Consider the following 18193-nt stretch of genomic DNA (forward strand, 5'->3'; position numbering starts at 1 on the left):
TGCAGAGGCCAGTGATGACCATTACCTTTCCTCATTGTTGCTGGGAAACATTTCCAAAGGCCTGAACGGGAGTTAGGCATCTACCTGTCATTGAAAGTCACACAGAATGCCAGCAAGGTTGCCAACTAATGCCAGTTGTAGTGGTTGTTTTATTGTAGATATTTGCCCATTAAGAACTACTATCAAACAAGAATTTATATTTCTCCTTTTTAATTAACATGCAGCTTTGTCCTTTCCTCTAACATGTTTGAAATCTTAAACAACAGTAAGTGACTTGATATACCAAGGTTGCCATAAGAGATGCATTAGTTTAGTACTGAGGGGTCAGTGCCATCTATTGAATCACCAGCACTGCTTCCTATGGAAGTCTCCCATCTAAGAACTGACTAACACAATTTGGTGTAGTTTATGAAATGTGAGCCCAAGGTGACCTGGCTCTAGAGGAGTTATCATCCAAAGCACCTAGGAAAATAACCTTTGATAGAAAATGTTTACAGTATTTTCAGCTGTGATGACCTGAAACATGGAGCTATAAACCAGACAGAATACGATAGTAGTCTGAGATCTTTCACAAATTCCAACAGCTAATGACAGAGGAACGTGGACAGAAAAGGGACAACTCCGGCTATACGAGTATGGAAAAGACTCAGAGCACAGACTGCTGTAATGCTAGTTAAATAACTCAGTCACCTAGAACACTGTCATCCTCTCCCATGAAAATAAATGGATGATGGGTGAGCAAAACTGATATGGAAAACTTTGCAGTGCACTGTGTAGGCTTTGATCATCTCCATACTATGACTCCTGCGTGTAGTTTTCAGTGCCTTATTTTCTCTGAGGTGAAGGCTTTGTGGCATATGGTGGAAAATCTGCTGATTTCAAGGAATTGGCATGGAGAGCTTGCTACTCCATGCATACTGTCCAATGTCCTATTCTCCTCTGGTAGCCTGGCTTGCCTCGGAGCTAGGTAGCCATGGCTGCAAGTACAAATAAAGTTAATGCTTCTCTGAGTAGCATTAGTGCCTGATTAATTTTCCATTGAAAAACCATTGGTTTTGGAGGTATAATATCCTTTTGAGTGCTTGCACTCTGCTCTGTCCCCAAGCTATGTTTGCCATGACCCACCAAACATGTGGGGGTCCAGTTGCATCATGTATAGGTAAAGGATTCCTGCATTTTAGAGAGAGAGAGAGGAACAATGCCTTGCGGACTCTACTCCTCCCACTCATCAGCCAGGTTTGGTCAGGACTTGTCCTATTTTCATTTCCTCTATACCTCCCAATGGAAGAAATCACAGGACAGCTCATGGTTTATAAAACTGACTCCAGGGCTGTCTCTCTAGAATCAGACTGTCCTACTTCATTAGACGTTATGCCATAGGAATATGAAGCATGGCTCAACACTTCTCTAGCAGTGTCTGAACCATAAAAACTCCCACTAGTTGCTTTTCTTTCTCGACTTCTTTATTTGTATTCATTCTAACAGAGGTGAACCTTGCAGTGATTTAGTGATTTACTGTGAAGAGCTACTAAAGAAATTCAAAATAGGTAAATGGGTTCAATTTACAAACAAAGCTATCAGCTTCTCCCCTGCTCCAGGGCATCTTAATAGTATGTTGTTACTGTCTGAAGTGTCCTCCTTTAATAACTGGAGGATAGGAATAACTAGGAATACTTTGCTGAGCAAGTGATATGATTGACTGACTACTGTACCTACTAGTGCTTTAGGAAGCTTTAAACACAGCTGATTGAATGCTGCTTGGTGAATATTTTATCATGCCCAAGGCACCTGCCAAAACTAGATGATGATTCCATTTTTAAACACATCAAATAGTAAATACTTAGCTAAATATTTTTTCAGCTACCAAATAGGAATTTGGGTAATAAGAGATGATTCAATTTTATATCAATTGTATGGTATAAGAGTTATATTTATTTACTGTAATCCTATACAGCACATTAATGGGGAATATTTCAGAAGTTATACTGCACACTTTTCTGAAATGATACAGTAAAGATACTGGCTAGTTTCTAAAAAGCTAGTTGGCAGGATGAAGCAAGGACCTACACTCAACTCAATGGCATTTCTATCTGTCTGTTAACACTAGTTGTGACCTCTGGTTGTGTTTTTCCTATTAGGGAATGTTCTCTTTTCTGTACAAATCTCTCTCTTGTAATCTGTTTGTGCTCAATCTTGTATCTGAATTTTTGATATCTTGGTGTGCAGCAGGAGGGACCCAGCACTACATGCCGCAAAGGCAGATTGCGTCCTTTCCCATTGTACTGCTGCTGTGAGATTTTAGTGTCACGAGTAAGGAGTCCTTCTCTGTGCAATGACAGCTGTGGTCCTTTAACAACTTCTTGTGAAACCAACTACCCATCTGGATCGGTTGTGCCTTCAGCAGGGGCAATGATATTTCTCTGGCCTTCTGTTTGTAGCACAGAAGTCTTTCTGTGTGTTAGGTGATAAGCTTTGTGGGTGATATTTCTGAGCCACTTTTGAAAGGCTGGCAAATGCAGCCCTCTAGTTGTAGTGGGTATATGTCTTGTCACTGGATATATGTGTTCTGTTACTGCTTCTGTTTAAAAGTAGGGGAAACATGCTGGGATTTTAGGGTCTACAATTATCCCCAAAAATGGCATGCTGGTGTTGTCCCTTCTTCTGACATCAGTGTCCTTTTCTGACACCAATGTCATGCTTCTGCTGAGAAGTAACAAATATCTGGAGCCTTGCAGGTCAGCTTCCCAGTGGAGAAGATATCAGTGACATAGAATTTTGAGTATATGCTAAGTGCAACTTGTTTTATTTGTACCCATACACCGTTCTAGAACAAAGGTGGTCAGACAGCATGCAGGGCAGTCAGTCCCTTTTTCCAGGAATCTCAGCCCAGCAGCAACACGAGTTACTGCCTCAAGAATTTATTTTATCAAAGCCAAAGGCAGATAGCAAACTTTTCTGCTGCTCACAAAACTCCCTCTCTTCAGAAGCTACCTCCTACAGAGAACCTTGCCTAAGAAATACTAACAATAGCACAGCATGTCTTCCCAAGACTGAACATTATGTTGCGCACTAAAGAAAAAGAACTTGAAAGACTATGTATAAAAGCACCACTTGGTGACACCTGCCATAACATTATGTATTATTAATTACTGTCAAGGTTGTTCAGGAAGAACTGAGTCTTTGATTTCAGACTTTTTGTGTCAGGAGTAGAGTGTGATCAGTGATAAATAGTATCTGAACTAATGTTGATTTCTGTCTTTCCTCTTTCTTTTCCTCCCCGCTCCCTCATCCCACATTTCTTTTCAAACTGAAAACTATATGTATCTTGAATATTGGAAAAACTTGGTTGATTCCATCTTGTGTGTTTCTCTTCTCTTTTTTTCCCTTGGTATAATTATTGTCTATATGGAATCCCGTAAATTGAAAAGTAAGTGAAGATAAATCTCATTCATTTGTTGCCTAGTACAGGCCTCAATGCACGAATATAAGCTTGTACCAAGGTCTCCAGAGGTAGTAAATAAAGCAGGCTACTGACCCATTTTCACACCCAGACTAGTAGTGTAAAATCAGCTTTACCTGGAATCTTTTTCTTACTCTGTATATCCATCTTTAAAAATACTGTGTGCCAATTTTTTGAAATGGTAGTACCTTAATAGATTTCCATATTTGGATACTCAGAACAAACTGCCCATTTGAAACACCTATGTGTCAGTTTAAGCATCTAAGTGCATGGTTGGAACATCCTACTTATGTTTGGAAACTGAACTCTTTGTATCCAATTTTGCATGCACATACATACGTGCTCTTGATCTGCTTACACAATACAAATATTAAACAGAGCCAAAGATATATAGCTAATTCTAAACAAGTGCTTTTATTGAAGTACTTTGAAACATTCAAATCAGTGAAAAGTATAGATTTGTATTTTGTCATTTTCTTCCCCCTTTTTCCAGGAAACTTCATGGTGCTGTGGTCGACCTGCAGAACATCAGTATTTAAATCAGTAACAAACTGCTTCATTAAGAACTTGGCCTGCTCTGGGATCTGTGCCAGTCTAGTCTGTGTGCCTTTTGATATTGTCCTTAGTGCCAGTCCACACTGCTGTTGGTGGATCTACACCATGCTCTTCTGTAAAATTGTCAAGTTTTTGCATAAAGTCTTCTGCTCAGTGACCATCCTTAGTTTTCCTGCCATTGCTTTGGACAGGTAAGAAATCAAATTTACTAGCATCCTGTCCTTGATTTTCTTTATTTCCTTCCCCGCTTAATTACACACATCTGAATGTTAAATATTGTTTAATGGTGCCTTGTGCCAATATATCAACTGCCTCCACTCCAGCTTTGTGTCCCCAAAGTTCAATTTCCTTGCGCACAAATATGGATTAAAGATTAATCTCTGTTGTGTGGAACAGTTTCATTTCAGTTTATCCTGATATCTATGGACTTCACAAAGGGATTTTGATATGCAGATGTATCTTCAAAGATGCTTCTAGCCTCCTATTCCTCCTGCCATTAATCCTTCTTAGTAATAAATCTTTGGGCTGAACAAACTTCTTGGATACTTGTCCATTAACTTGCTCATTATGTGATTAATACTTTCTGAGCCCACCCATCTTGAGGCAGATCTCTATTAACAGGGAAAAGTACAGTTTCACATGAGTGGTTCTGTGAGCAAAATACACATTTTTGGTTCCAAACTAATACAAAATCACTATTTGTATAACCATGGTACATAGGAGCCCCAGTCATAGACCAGGACCCATTGTACTAGGCATTGTATAAACATAAACCAAAAAGATGGTCCCTGCCTCAAAGAGCCTACAATATAAATAGACCAGACAGACCTAGGGTGGGGAACGGGGTATAACGCACAAGCAGAATGAATGGTGTGATGGCAGCAAACACCATGTTATTTCCACAGTTTTCTCACTCTCTTTAGGTAGCTATAGATGGAGAGGATAAAGTAAATGGAAAGAAAACAGAAGAGAGAGGGGCCCTGAAGGCGAGAGAGTAAGGGGGTCAGGGCAGGTAAGAGGGACAGGTCTGGAGTGAAGCTGAGGTGAAGAGACTGTGAGGGAGTGAGAGGGTTGGAGCAAACAGCCAATCAGCACAGGGCAGAGAAAATACAGTCAACACTAGAGAAAATTCTCCAAAGCACTAACAGTCCTTGCTTTGGCTGCTTCTTCCCGTACTGACTGGAGACTCTGGCTGGCTCCTCTTGGCAGCTTTCTGCCAGGCCACACCGTGGGCAGAGAGGGGCAGCCTGGGGGTCTTAGTGTCCCCTGAGTGGGTGGCTGTCTCCTTGCACATACCTGAGTCCAACAGGGTGCTGGACCAAAACAGAAATATGCAGTGTGTAAGATTAATATTGGGCAGGTTGGTCACAAGGCATAAGATAAATGGATGTTACAGCTGCCAAAGGAAAGCAAACTGTCTTGTAAAAATCAGTGTGATACAAGTAAATTGCATAATTAATGCCAACTAAATTGTTACCTCACATCAAAGTTGTATGTTACTTGCAAGTAATGATCCCTACATTGTATATCATACCAGTGCTGTTTGTGCTAATCTGATAGCTGTGTAGTTAACTTGAGTCACTTCTGTAAGGAACCGAATCATCTATTGACTTCAGCAGGGTTAAACCAGGTATGAATTTCGTTCAATACCTTTCCATTAATATTGGGCAAAATATTAGAAACTACAGCTATGCCTGGAAGTGCCTCTTTAACTTTCATTCTAATTTCTGTATTTACTGGTCTTTATGATTTGACTCTTCCTTCCCTATATGGTGCCTGACTGGGGAGAAAAGAGAATTATCCCTTAGGGGTTGAGGATCTACTAATCCTGACATTTCAGGCATGATCAAGAGGGAGAATTGTATTTCACGCAATGCAAACTAAATGCACGAACAGAATTTTCAAATGGGGAAAAGTGATTGGCCCATAACTGCTACAGCACTAGTGAGCATCAGGATAATATGTACAAGTAAACATAGGGATCAGTCCTGCAGGGGTTCTGCAAACAGAGCTCTCATTGATTTTTTAGTAGGAGATAGAGACAGTCACTCACACAGGGTTGGCAGGCTTGGGTGCATAATTTATATGCGTATTGTTCCATTATATACACCCCTGTTTTGAAGGATTTAGCTTTGTAATTATAATTTGCTACTTTGGCTTTCATTACAAAGTTTGCACCTTGTTTGAGCAAAATTGGCCAAGTTTCAAGAGCACTTGGACTAATTAATGGTGGAGTGGAAATCACTAGTATAAGAGGAGTAGCCGTGTTAGTCTGGATCTGTAAAAAGCAACAGAGTTCTGTGGCACCTTTAAGACTAACAGATGTATTGGAGCATAAGCTTTCGTGGGTGAATACCCACTTCGTCAAATGCATGTGACGAAGTGGGTATTATCCCATGAAAGCTTATGCTCCAATATATCTGTTAGCCTTAAAGGTGCCACAGGACTCTCTCTGTTGTCTTTTGGAAGTCACTAGAAACTCAATTGAGTTTTCCTTTGAGTTTTTGATGTTGTTTAAACTGAGCTCAAAAGGAAACTCAGGATGGGAACTCACCCAAACTAATAAAAGAAGAAGCTTACAGGAAGCCCTATGAACCAAACTGGAGGTGTTTTGAACAGCTCTATCTGACTAGACACATTTCCTCTTTACTGTTCACAGCTTAAGGATGGTGTTAGCTAAACCCAGTTCCTGGACTCTTGGTTTGTTCTGGTTTGAAGAGAGACTGAAACAGAATTGTACTTTTCTCTTTAAACAAAAGGGGCTAAGTGGGGCTGATTATTAAAACCTCATGTTTTGTAGTTTCCTAGGCTTCATTAGTTACTTGTGCCCTGGTGAGATACTGTATGGACACTTTACAATGACTACTTTGTATACAAAACTGTTGTATCCAGTTAAACTAATCTCCATGGAGGGGGGCTTCTATTCAAGGTTGATCTGCTATCAGCAATTTCAGCTTCTAATAGCATCTCTAGCAGTAAAAGCCAAAGGCATATCTGTGGTATCATGAGATGCCTTTGAAGTCTGATATGAATTTTTATATTTATTAATTGGCTGGGGCTTAAATTGAAGCTATTGTTCATCTCTGACATCTTCAAGGAAGAGTATATGGGGGCTTTGCATGGCATTTATTGGGATGAGAAATACTCAAGATTCATATTGAAGCATAACTATCTCAAACAATAAACACTATACAGCTATCTGCGACCATATAAGCAACAGACACCATGGTCACCAGTGAAACTGCATACTATGTGGGCCTCAGTGATAATATTCATGACCTTCAGCATCAAAAAGCACAAGCTCCTACCACTTGATAAGGAGAATCCCTATGATTAGAAATAAGCCACCTAAAGGACAATAACATCACAAATACATGAGCGGATCCTGATTTTTAAAAGCTCAAACATCCACATCTGCAAGCAAACAAGAATATGAATTTGAGCATGTAATTTGTTCAGTTACCACAGATGCATATGCAAATTCAGGGCCGGTTCCAGGCACCAGCTTATCAAGCAGGTGCTTGGGGCGGCAACTCCGGAAAGGGGCGGCACTTTCATGTATTCAGCGGCAATTCGGTGGAGGGTCCCTCACTCCCGCTCGGAGCAAAGGACCTCCCGCTGAATTGCCGCAGATCACCATCCCGGCTTTTTTTTTTTTTTTTTGGCTGCTTGGGGTGGCCAAACCCCTGGAGCCGGCCCTGTGCAAATTGCTAGGTATGTGTATAATTATCCATTTACTGATGGCCTTGGGCACTACAACTTTTGAAAATCAAATCCACACTATTTTCTACAGTAGAGGAACACATGCAGTGCTACATACATTGCACCTAGATGCAGAAATCATACTGTACTGACAGAGGCCTTGTAGTTAAGCACCAACCATACTACAAAGCAAAATGTTTTTAAAAATTCTTGTACCTGTTTTCATGCACATGCCAAGTAAAATTATATCCAATTTATTTTAGTGCTCTCTCGAAGAGTAAAGCTAAGACGTCTGAATTTTACAGCGCTTATAGACATCATGCTTGCTTACACAGGGTAGGTAACTTACCACAGCCAAAAGCATGTATGTGACAGGCCTCTCACTTCACTGACTTGCATGCCACATGACACCAAATACTGCAACCATTCTCTAATCATATCAGCCAGGTATATCTTACAATTTCATTTTGTTTAGAAACAACATCAGAAGATATTTAGGATGAAGACATTGGCGGTGCATTAGCCTACTGTTCTGGCAAAATCTATCCACATTTCTTGTTGCCCTACATACAAATGGTGGGATTATTTTGGCCCTGTTTGTGACCTCTGACACTTTGTTTTTTGGGTTTTTTTTTGGTGCTAAGTACTGTGAGAAGTAATCCATCATAGGACATCCTTCAGATTAACACTGAGACTGTGGCCTTTTGAGTGAACATAAATGTGCCTCAGTCATTATTCTTTTTTTCTGAATATGACCAGTGCAATGTGCATGGAGGTAAGAAAATTGAGAGAGAGCCACTTGGAAGTTTTAAGACCAGTATAAGTTATTTTTAATGAACATAAATCCAAACAAAAATGTAATATAATCCCAAGTATGATAGGGATAGCTATTGCTTTATCACTGATCATGTGCTTCCTAGGTGTGGCTCTTCAGTCCTGTTCTAGAGCCAGATCCGTAAAGCCAGACTCTTGTTTAAGAGAAAGCAGAACTGGTAGTCATTTAGCAACCCACATCATACTCAGACAGCTACCAAAACACTATCCTCATCTCCCTCCTTCAAGGCAGGAGACTGGCTTATAAACTGGAGTACACTTATAAAGTTTGCAGATGATACCAAGCTGGGAGGGATTGCAAGTGCTTTGGAGGATAGGATTAAAATTCAAAATGATCTGGACAAACTGGAGAAATGGTCTGAAGTAAATAGGATGAAATTCAATAAGGACAAATGCAAAGTACTCCACTTAGGATGGAACAATCAGTTGCACACATACAATATGGGAAATGACTGCCTAGGAAGGGGTACTGTGGCAAAGGATCTGGGGTCATAGTGGACCACAGGCTAAATATGAGTCAACAGTGTAACACTGTTGCGAAAAAAGCGAACATCATTCTGGGATGTATTAGCAGGAGTGTTGTAAGCAAGACATGAGAAAAAATTCTTCCACTGTACTCTGCACTGATTAGGCCTCTAGTGGAGTATTGTGTCCGGTTCTCGGTGGCACATTTCAGGAAGGACGTGGACAAATTGGAGAGAGTCCAGAGAAAAGCGACAAACTAGAAAACATGAACTATGTGGGAAGATTGAAAAAACTGGGCTTGTTTAGTCTGGAAAAAAGAAGACTGATGGGGGACATGATAACAGTTTTCAGATACATAAAAGGTTGTTACAAGGAGGAGGGAGATTTTTTTTTCTTAACCTCTGAGGATAGGAGAAGAAGCAATGGGCTTAAATTGCAGCAAGGGAGGTTTAGGTTGGACATTAGAAAAAACTTCCTAACTGTCAGGGTGGTTAAGCACTGGAATAAATTGCCTAGGGAGGTTGTGGAATCTCCAGCATTGGAGATTTTTAAGAGCAGGTTAGACAAACACCTGTCAGGAATGGTCAGGCAACTGGACTAGATGATCTCTCAAGGTCCCTTCCAGGCCTATGATTCTCTAACTGTATGATCCCAAACAATCAATACATATATTCACATCTCTTTAAACTGTCCTTGTTTTTTGGCAGGTACTACTCAGTTTTATACCCATTGGAAAGAAAGATATCTGATGCGAAGTCTCGAGACCTGGTTATCTACATCTGGGCCCATGCCGTGGTGGCCAGCATTCCTGTGTTTGCTGTGACCAATGTTTCTGATATTTACGCCATGTCCACCTGCACAGGATCCTGGAGCTACTCCCTAGGTCACTTGGTGTATGTCATTATTTATAACATCACCACTGTTATTGTACCAGTGGCTGTGGTGTTTTTTTTTATGATTCTTATCCGCAGAGCACTGAGTGCCAGCCAAAAGAAAAAAGTCATCATAGCTGCCTTAAGAACCCCTCAGAACACTATTTCTATTCCCTATGCCTCCCAGAGAGAAGCTGAGCTTCATGCTATGCTGCTCTCCATGGTTATGATCTTTATTTTCTGCAGCGTTCCCTACGTGACTCTGGTGATTTACCGCACCATACTCAACATACCAGATATTTCAGTCTTCTTGTTCCTCACTGCCATCTGGTTGCCTAAAGTCTCCCTGCTAGCCAATCCTTTGCTCTTTTTGACTGTAAACAAATCTGTACGGAAGTGCTTAGTGGGTACAATAGTGCAGCTACACCGGAGGTATAGTAGGAGGAACATTATCAGCTCCGGGAGTGTTGCAGATACCAACTTGGAGCCCAATGTCCGCTCTGGTAGCCAGCTTCTGGAGATGTTTCACATAGGGCAGCAGCAAATCTTCAAGTCAACAGAGGATGATGAGGAGAATGAAACAAAATCCATTGGTTCTGGTGACTTTCAGCAGAAGGAAATCCCTACCACCAGTTTAGAGGTAGAACACACGTTAGTTCAGAAATGTCTACAACACACCATTGCTGACTCAGCTGCTCAGGTGGCCCCGGCCATGCCAACAGAAGCAGATCTGGTTAATGAAAAATATTCAATGCAGTTTGGCTTTGGGCCTTTTGAGTTGCCTCCACAGTGGCTTTCAGAAAATTGGAATAGTAAGAAGCGACTGCTGCCTCCCTTGGGGAATACCCCTGAAGAGCTCATCCAGACAAAGCAGCCCAAGTGTAAAGCAGAAAGAAAAATCAGCAGGAACAATAAAGTCAGTATCTTTCCCAAGGTGGATTCCTAGTAGGAGCAGGAGCTCTGAATAACAAAGGAAGTCCACTTTCTACTGTACATGTGATCCCATGGATCATAGTTATGCTGAAATTTGTTACAGGCTGATTTTTGTGCCAAATACATAAAAACAAAAGGGAAACATATAACAAAAGTGTTCCTCATGAATGTATTTTCATTAAATAGCGACTGATGTCATTCCTGCTTTATTTGTACTATAGTACAGGTCTGATTCACTTCCAAAGGGTGTGTATGGCTTTGTGTACATTTCCTGTGAAACTTTCATGGTGTTGTCTGGCAGCTGGTTTACTGGGCACTCCAGTGTTTAGTACAATGAAAACATAACTATTCTGTGTTGCAGCAGCAAGCCAATAGGCAGGACTTCAGGGAGCACAAAATAGCTAGGCCATGCCCATTCTACACTAAAATGGACACAGCAAGTTTCTGAGAGTTTCATTAATGAAATGTGAAAAGATGCTCTTTCTCTTTAGCTGACCTCTTACAGCAAAGTAAAAAAAAATTGCCATGTCAGGAACAGCCCATAGGTTTCTTATACATGTTGCTCTTCTCTTCTTTTTGTAGCCCAGTTATTTTCTCACTTAAAGTATGCTCACTTTTGGCCTAAAAAAGATCAACTAGCATGAGGAAGCCCAATTGCTGGTGTAGGAGGCCCCCCCCAGATTGTTTAAAAATTAACAGAAAAAAACTTCTAAAATAGCCATTTCCTCCCTTTAAAAACAAATGCATTCCTGTAGTTTAATGAAAAGTAGACTGTAGACCATGTGATACAGTTTCTTCCCAAAAGAGCATGCATAGATGTGCTGAGGGCATGAGCCAAGGGCAGTTAGATCCCATGGTGATGTGCATGGTGCATATGCCTACTGGGTGCATGATTTCAGCATGCTGTAAATAGCAAAAGAGTCCTGGGTAAATATGTGCCTGCAGAATGGTCTGCTTGTGCCCTCTTCTTTTGACTGTTTTGTGAAAACACAAGGCATTGCCTTTATTTGCCTACATTTTCCAAGGTGCAGAAATGGTAATACTTTACAAAAAAGTGATGTTGCAGCAAGCTGATTGTTAGCCTCCGAATGGAATAAATGTAAGTGCCATTCTTTACCTTTGGTGGGAGTAGGGAGACAGCACAACCTCTAAATTTCCTTTTAGTGGTGGGCATAAACCCCAAATATGCTAATTGTAATTTACACGACTCATCTCATACTAGATCATCCAATGTATGACTTTCACAGCAGATTTCCATACCTGGTGCCTAAATTCTTTGTGAATCAGAACCAAACTGTCCATTCTATCAACAAGCTAGTCTATCTAGGAGTGCTTAGGCATTATACTGTAGCTCACCTTCCTCCTTGATTACAGATGTATTGTTTTGCGTATCTTGAATGTGAATTTTAAACTGTGACAGTCTGTAAGACAACCTTAAAACTACTGTACCCCTGGAACTTTAATCCTTGTTCCATTGCAAGCAGCCCTTCCTTTCTTCCATCTCTGCATTTGCTATTGTCTCACACTGTAGATTATCAAAAGCACAGAGTGATGATACCCTAGTACTCTTTTGCACACTTGTTCTCCGTCTGTAGTTTAGATCTTTGGTGCATGCCAAGCCCTCACCTGTAGCCTACTGTCTGTTTAGTAAGTAGTTTTCTTTAAAATGTATTGTCTAGTTTAAAATAACTTGCCAAATCTGACAGTCCGGTGTTAAAAGAAAGAAAAATTCTGTCTAGGTAGAGTTTGATGAATAACTGTTCTTCCTGAAACACATCTGAAACAGGACAGTGATTTCAGAGGGAGCTAAGGTGATTCATGTCTACAAGTCACTCAAAGCAAACATTTTAACAAAAATGTGTGTCAAGGTTTTTTCCCCCACTTTGAACTTTAGCGTCCAAAAAGTGGGGACCTGCATGGACCATTCTAAGCTTAATTCCTAGCTTAGATCTGATAACGCTGCCACCAGCCAAAATATAGTGTTTGGCACACTTCCTGTTCCCCCAAAACCTTCCCTGGGGAACCCAAGACCCAAACCCCTTGGGTCTTAGAACAAGGAGAAATAAACCATCCCCCCTCCTTTCCCTCCCAGACTTTCCCCTCTCTGGGTTACCCTGAGAGGCTATACTGATCCAAACTCCTTGGATCTTAAAACAAAGAGGAATTAACCTTCCTCCCCCCTCATTTCCACCCACCAATCCCTGGTGAGTTTAGACTCAATCTCTTGGATTCCAAAACAAGGAAAAATCAATCAGGTTCTTCAAAAGAAAGCTTTTAATTAAAGAAATAAAAAGTAAAATTTATCTCTGTAAAATCAGGATGGTAAATGCTTACAGGGTATTCAGATTCATATAGGTTAGAGGGATTTTCCACCCCCTAGCCTAAGATTCAAAGTTACAGCAAACAGAGGTAAAAATCCTTCCAGCAAAATACACATTTACAAGTTAAGAAAACAAACATAAGACTAATCCGCCTTTTCTGGCTAGTACTTACTATTTTGAAACATGAGAGACTGATTCAGAAAGATTGGAGAAAACCTGAGTGTACGTCTGGTCTCTCTTAGCCCCAAGAGCGAACAACGAACAAAACAAACAGCACAAACAAAGACTTCCCTCCACCAAGATTTGAAAGTATCTTGTCCCCCCATTGGTCCTCTGGTCATGTGTCAGCCAGGTTCACTGAGCTTCTTAACCCTTTACAGGTAAAAGAGACATTAACCCTTAACCATCTGTTTATGACAATGTGAAAAGTGTTTTTTAAACTCCATTGTAAACAATGTTTCTCATCCTCTCCTTTTATGTTTGTTGCTATGCTAGTTTAGGAGTTCTCAATCTGGGGGCCACAACCCCAGATGGGTCACAAACAGGTCACAACCACCCTCCTCTTCCCATTTAGCTATATGGGAATGGGGTCTGGCGAGTGGAAGGTCCCAGGATGGAAAATGTTGAGAATCACCGTTGGTAGTTATATTTTGTAAGTGTTGATAAAATATTACAATGGAATGTGTGTTTGTTTTTTCAGAGTTACTAGATCAGCAGCCTTTATTAACAACACATCTAAAAAAGAAAGCTGTCAGCTGCTGCATCTTCCTTATATGCTTGTGGTTAAATTAAACATTTGTGGTCTACTTCCTCATAGGCATGAGCCAAAGCCAGCAGTCTTCATCTGAACCTTTCCCCTTTCTCCAGATTTGGGACTTCAGATAAAATGGAACCCAGCTCTGAACCTCCCTTGAAAAAACAAAGCCACCCTTGGTTTTGCCCATTCCTACTTTCACGTTCAATATAACAGTGATAAACATGGAGTCAAATTCAATAGACTTACACCAGACATGAATTTGGCCTTTTTAATCTTGGATTGTTTGGAGGGTGACGGGGTTTGGTTGCTTTTCATTATGAAGACAAACATATATGTTTCCATTCACACGGAATGTATTTAGAAGCTGGCTTGTACTTTTTTCAGACTGCCACTGGGGACACTGCATTGTTTCAGGAAACAAATTTGATTAGGATGCATTTTTTACACTTTAAGAATTGCTTTGGAATATGATAGCTGGAAACATTTTATTTTAGTCATTTTTGCAGCAGAGTTTATCCATTTGAACTTCTGTGAGAATCAGAGAAATGTATGAAAGCAGATCTTTTGTGTTCAGAGAAGGAATGAGCCCCTGGATAACACATAATACAGATGCTTTAGTCAGACTATAAGCAACCAACACTCTGATAGAACTATAGTCAAAGAACAGTAAATAATTCAGGTGAGTGATAATGAGCTAGGGAGTATTTCACTTTTAGCGTGCTGGATAGCAGGATAGATCACCAGGAACAGTTATTATCATAATAGGACTTGTCACTACATTCTTTCATCAGAGTGCCTCCTAAATGTTGGAACAGGGCCCATGCATTTACCTAAGCCTCTGCTCTGCACTGTCTCATAGACTCATAGACTCATAGGTCAGAAGGGACCAATCTGATCATCTAGTCTGACCTCCTGCACAAGGCAGGCCACAGAACCCCACCCATCCAATTTTATAACAACCCCTATCCCAGGACCGAGTTATTGATATCCTCAAAAATGGTTTGAAGACCTCAAGCTGCAGAGACACCACCAGCAAGCGACCCGTGCCCCACGCTGCAGGGGAAGGCGAAAAACCTCCAGGGCACCTGCCAATCCGCCCTGGAGGAAAATTCCTTCCCGACCCCAAATATGGCGATCAGCTAAACCCTGAGCATGTGGGCAAGAGTCACCAGCTAGCACCCAAGAAGGAATTCTCCACAGCAACTCAGTACCCATCGCATGCAACATCTCCCCGCAGACCATTGAGCAGCCCTGTCTGGTGGTAATTCAAGATCAATTGCCCAAATTAACGATCCTATCATAACATCCCCTCCATATACTTATCAAGCTTTGTCTTAAAGCCAGGAAAGTCTTTTGCCCCTACTACTTCCCTCGGAAGGCTATTCCAGAACTTCACTCCCCTAATGGTCAGAAACCTTCGTCTAATTTCAAGTCTAAACTTCCTAATATCCAGTTTATACCCATTCGTCCTCGTGGCTACATTAGTACTATACTTAAATAATTCCTCTCCCTCCCTAACGTTAACCCCCTTGATATATTTATATAGGGCGAGCATATCCCCCCTCAGCCTTCTTTTGGCCAGGCTAAACAAGCCAAGCTCTTTGAGTCTCCTTTCATAAGGCAGTTTTTCCATTCCTCGGATCATCCTCGTAGCCCGTCTCTGAACCTGTTCCAGTTTGAATTCATCCTTCTTGAACATGGGACACCAGAACTGCACACAGTATTCCAGATGGGGTCTCACCAACGCCGTATACAACGGTACTAACACATCCTTATCCTTGCAGGAAATACCCCGCCTGATGCATCCCAAAATCGCATTTGCTTTTTTAACAGCCGTATCACATTGGCGACTCATAGTCATCCTGCTATCAACCAGTACCCCAAGGTCCTTCTCTTCCTCCGTCGCTTCCAACTGATGCGCCCCCAACGTATATCCAAAATTCTTATTATTAATTCCTAAATGCATGACCTTGCACTTTTCACTATTGTATTTCATCCTATTTCTATTACTCCAGTTTACAAGGTGGTTCAGATCTTCCTGAATAGTATCCCTGTCCTTCTCCGTGTTAGCAACACCCCCCAGCTTCGTGTCATCCGCAAACTTTATTAGCACATTCCCGCTCTTTGTGCCAAGGTCAGTAATAAAAAGGTTAAATAAGATCGGTCCCAAAACCGATCCTTGAGGGACTCCACTGGTGACTTCCTTCCAGTCCGACAGTTCACCTTTCAATACGACCCTCTGGAGTCTCCCCTTTAACCAGTTCCTTATCCACCTTACAACTTTCATATTCACTCCCAGCTTTTCCAATTTAACTAACAGCTCCGTGTGCAGAACCGTGTCGAACGCCTTACTGAAATCTAGGTAAATTATATCTACCGCATTTCCTTTATCTAAGTAATCCGTCACCTTCTCAAAGAAGGAGATCAGATTGGTTTGGCACGATCTACCTTTAGTAAATCCGTGTTGCAATTCGTCACAATTACCATTGACCTCAATGTCCTTAACTACTTTCTCCCTTAAAATTTTTTCCAAGACCTGTCTAGGTTTTACACCACACTATTCCAGTCATGACAGTCTCAGATCTCCAGCAGAGCTGCAGATAGTGCACCTCTTCTAGGATTGTGAACAAATACAAACACATACCTGTGATAGTTCTTGGGGTACCCAGGACTGTGAGTCACCTTGTTATGCCCCTGCCTCCAGCATGAGAGAGGCTTGCTTATACTTACCCAGGTGTCAGCTCCCTGACACCACCAGCCTGTTAGCCACCCAAGCACTCTCCTCTGGGCTGTAGTGTCCAGCCCCTTACCCACTAAACACTCACAGAATACCAGGTCTGCTGTCCCCAGAGGGTCAGTATACACACCAGTTTGTATGATTCAGCTCAGGATGAGCATCTTGCTTAATACTCCAGCACTCAGATTACTCCTGGGGAATTCTGCGCCACTGTGTGCATGCAGAATTCATGTCCCCTGCAGATTTCTTTGCTTCCCCGCGGAAAAATGACTTCCTATTCCTTTTAAGCTCTTCCCACCAAGTCTGACATATTTCGCAATATAGCAGGGTAGGGCCATCTGAGTCTACAATAGCTCATTAACCTTGTGTCACCCTGTGTGGGGTTTGTATACATATTACAGGCTGTTTGTTGGCTTCTGACTTCCAGCTGTGCAATATGCTCTCTGGTAACCGGCTATGAGGAAAGAGCTAACTATCAGGAGTTCTACCTTCTCCTGATCATCAAATCAAATGGGAGGGGGGACCCAAACACCTATCCCCATACTGACCATTGGGGAAAGTAAAGGAAATTGAATGATGGAAAAAAGAACAAAGAAAAGACTGAGGTAATTTGGGGAGGCAACGAGACTGAAAGATAATCTGATCCCTTTAAGAATAACATTATAACCCCACAGAAGAAAGAATACAGAAAAATCACTCATAACTCATAATGTATGGAAGAATAAATCTTTTACAAGGAAAAGTACAGATTAGAAAACAATGTCAATTTCCTGTACTCAAGTACCCCCTGAAAATAATGTAATATTTAAATAACATATGGGTTTAAAACAAAGCAATTATTCAGCATTGTAGTGCTGCATTGGTTGGCTCTTCTGGCAACAATGGATTTTGATTGCCTAGCAGGATACACTTGCATAGAAAGCCAGGAGTCTTTTAGTAGATTAGAACATTTGGTTGTTCTGAAGTTGTAGTAATTTAATGTATGCACTTGATTTTTAATATATATTTATACACATGTATACCTGTATGTATAATTTGCAGATAAAAAGCTGTCAGGTTTGCTCTACTCTGATATTTGTCCCCTTTTATAATCCTTTTCTCTTATCTATACTAGAGGTCTGCTTGCAAGTACTTTAATAATCAGTTTCCAAGGGGTTGTTGTATCCTTGTTTTGTTTCTGGAATACACCACTAGATTTGAACTCCCAGTTTCATTAATCTTGTGATGTTTGGGGCTATCACACCGAACCCTAAAACATCAGACAAAAAATATTGTTACTTTTTAAGTTGCTAGCTTAACATTTAAAGTTGAAGCGTATGTATATCAAGCAACTCTGCAGTTTAAAGACAAAACAACTAAGCAACAGAAAGTAATGGAAATGAAAGGTTGAGGGAAAGCTGACAATGTATTCAAATATTCACAGTTTACATAGCATCTAGAATAAATGCATCTGCACTCTTGTTTCCTGTCTTCCTCTTGCTTCACCTGCTGCGCAGAGCTTTAGAATTCTGTAGGATGCCCAGCTCCCTGTCTTGCTCCGTCCTGAAGAACTTGCTG

The 18193-nt window shown here is 41.1% G+C and overlaps 2 protein-coding genes across 2 annotated transcripts in view; both read left to right on the top strand.

Moving 5' to 3' along the window:
• The window catches only part of GPR176 (G protein-coupled receptor 176), a 71977-nt gene extending 59433 nt beyond the window's left edge, over nucleotides 1–12544 (top strand). Inside the window, exons 2-3 of the mRNA XM_050954833.1 lie at nucleotides 3954–4206; nucleotides 9724–12544. Of these exons, the coding sequence (XP_050810790.1) occupies nucleotides 3954–4206; nucleotides 9724–10834 (1364 nt within the window). The 3' untranslated portion in view covers nucleotides 10835–12544. The remainder of the gene's footprint in view (nucleotides 1–3953; nucleotides 4207–9723) is intronic.
• FSIP1 (fibrous sheath interacting protein 1) overlaps nucleotides 1–18193 on the top strand; it is a 597082-nt gene that overhangs the window by 389391 nt on the left and 189498 nt on the right. The gene's annotated exons all lie outside the window — the stretch shown is intronic.

Source organism: Gopherus flavomarginatus, chromosome 5 (assembly GCF_025201925.1).
Source record: "Gopherus flavomarginatus isolate rGopFla2 chromosome 5, rGopFla2.mat.asm, whole genome shotgun sequence".
In the NCBI taxonomy this organism is placed as follows: domain Eukaryota; kingdom Metazoa; phylum Chordata; order Testudines; family Testudinidae; genus Gopherus; species Gopherus flavomarginatus.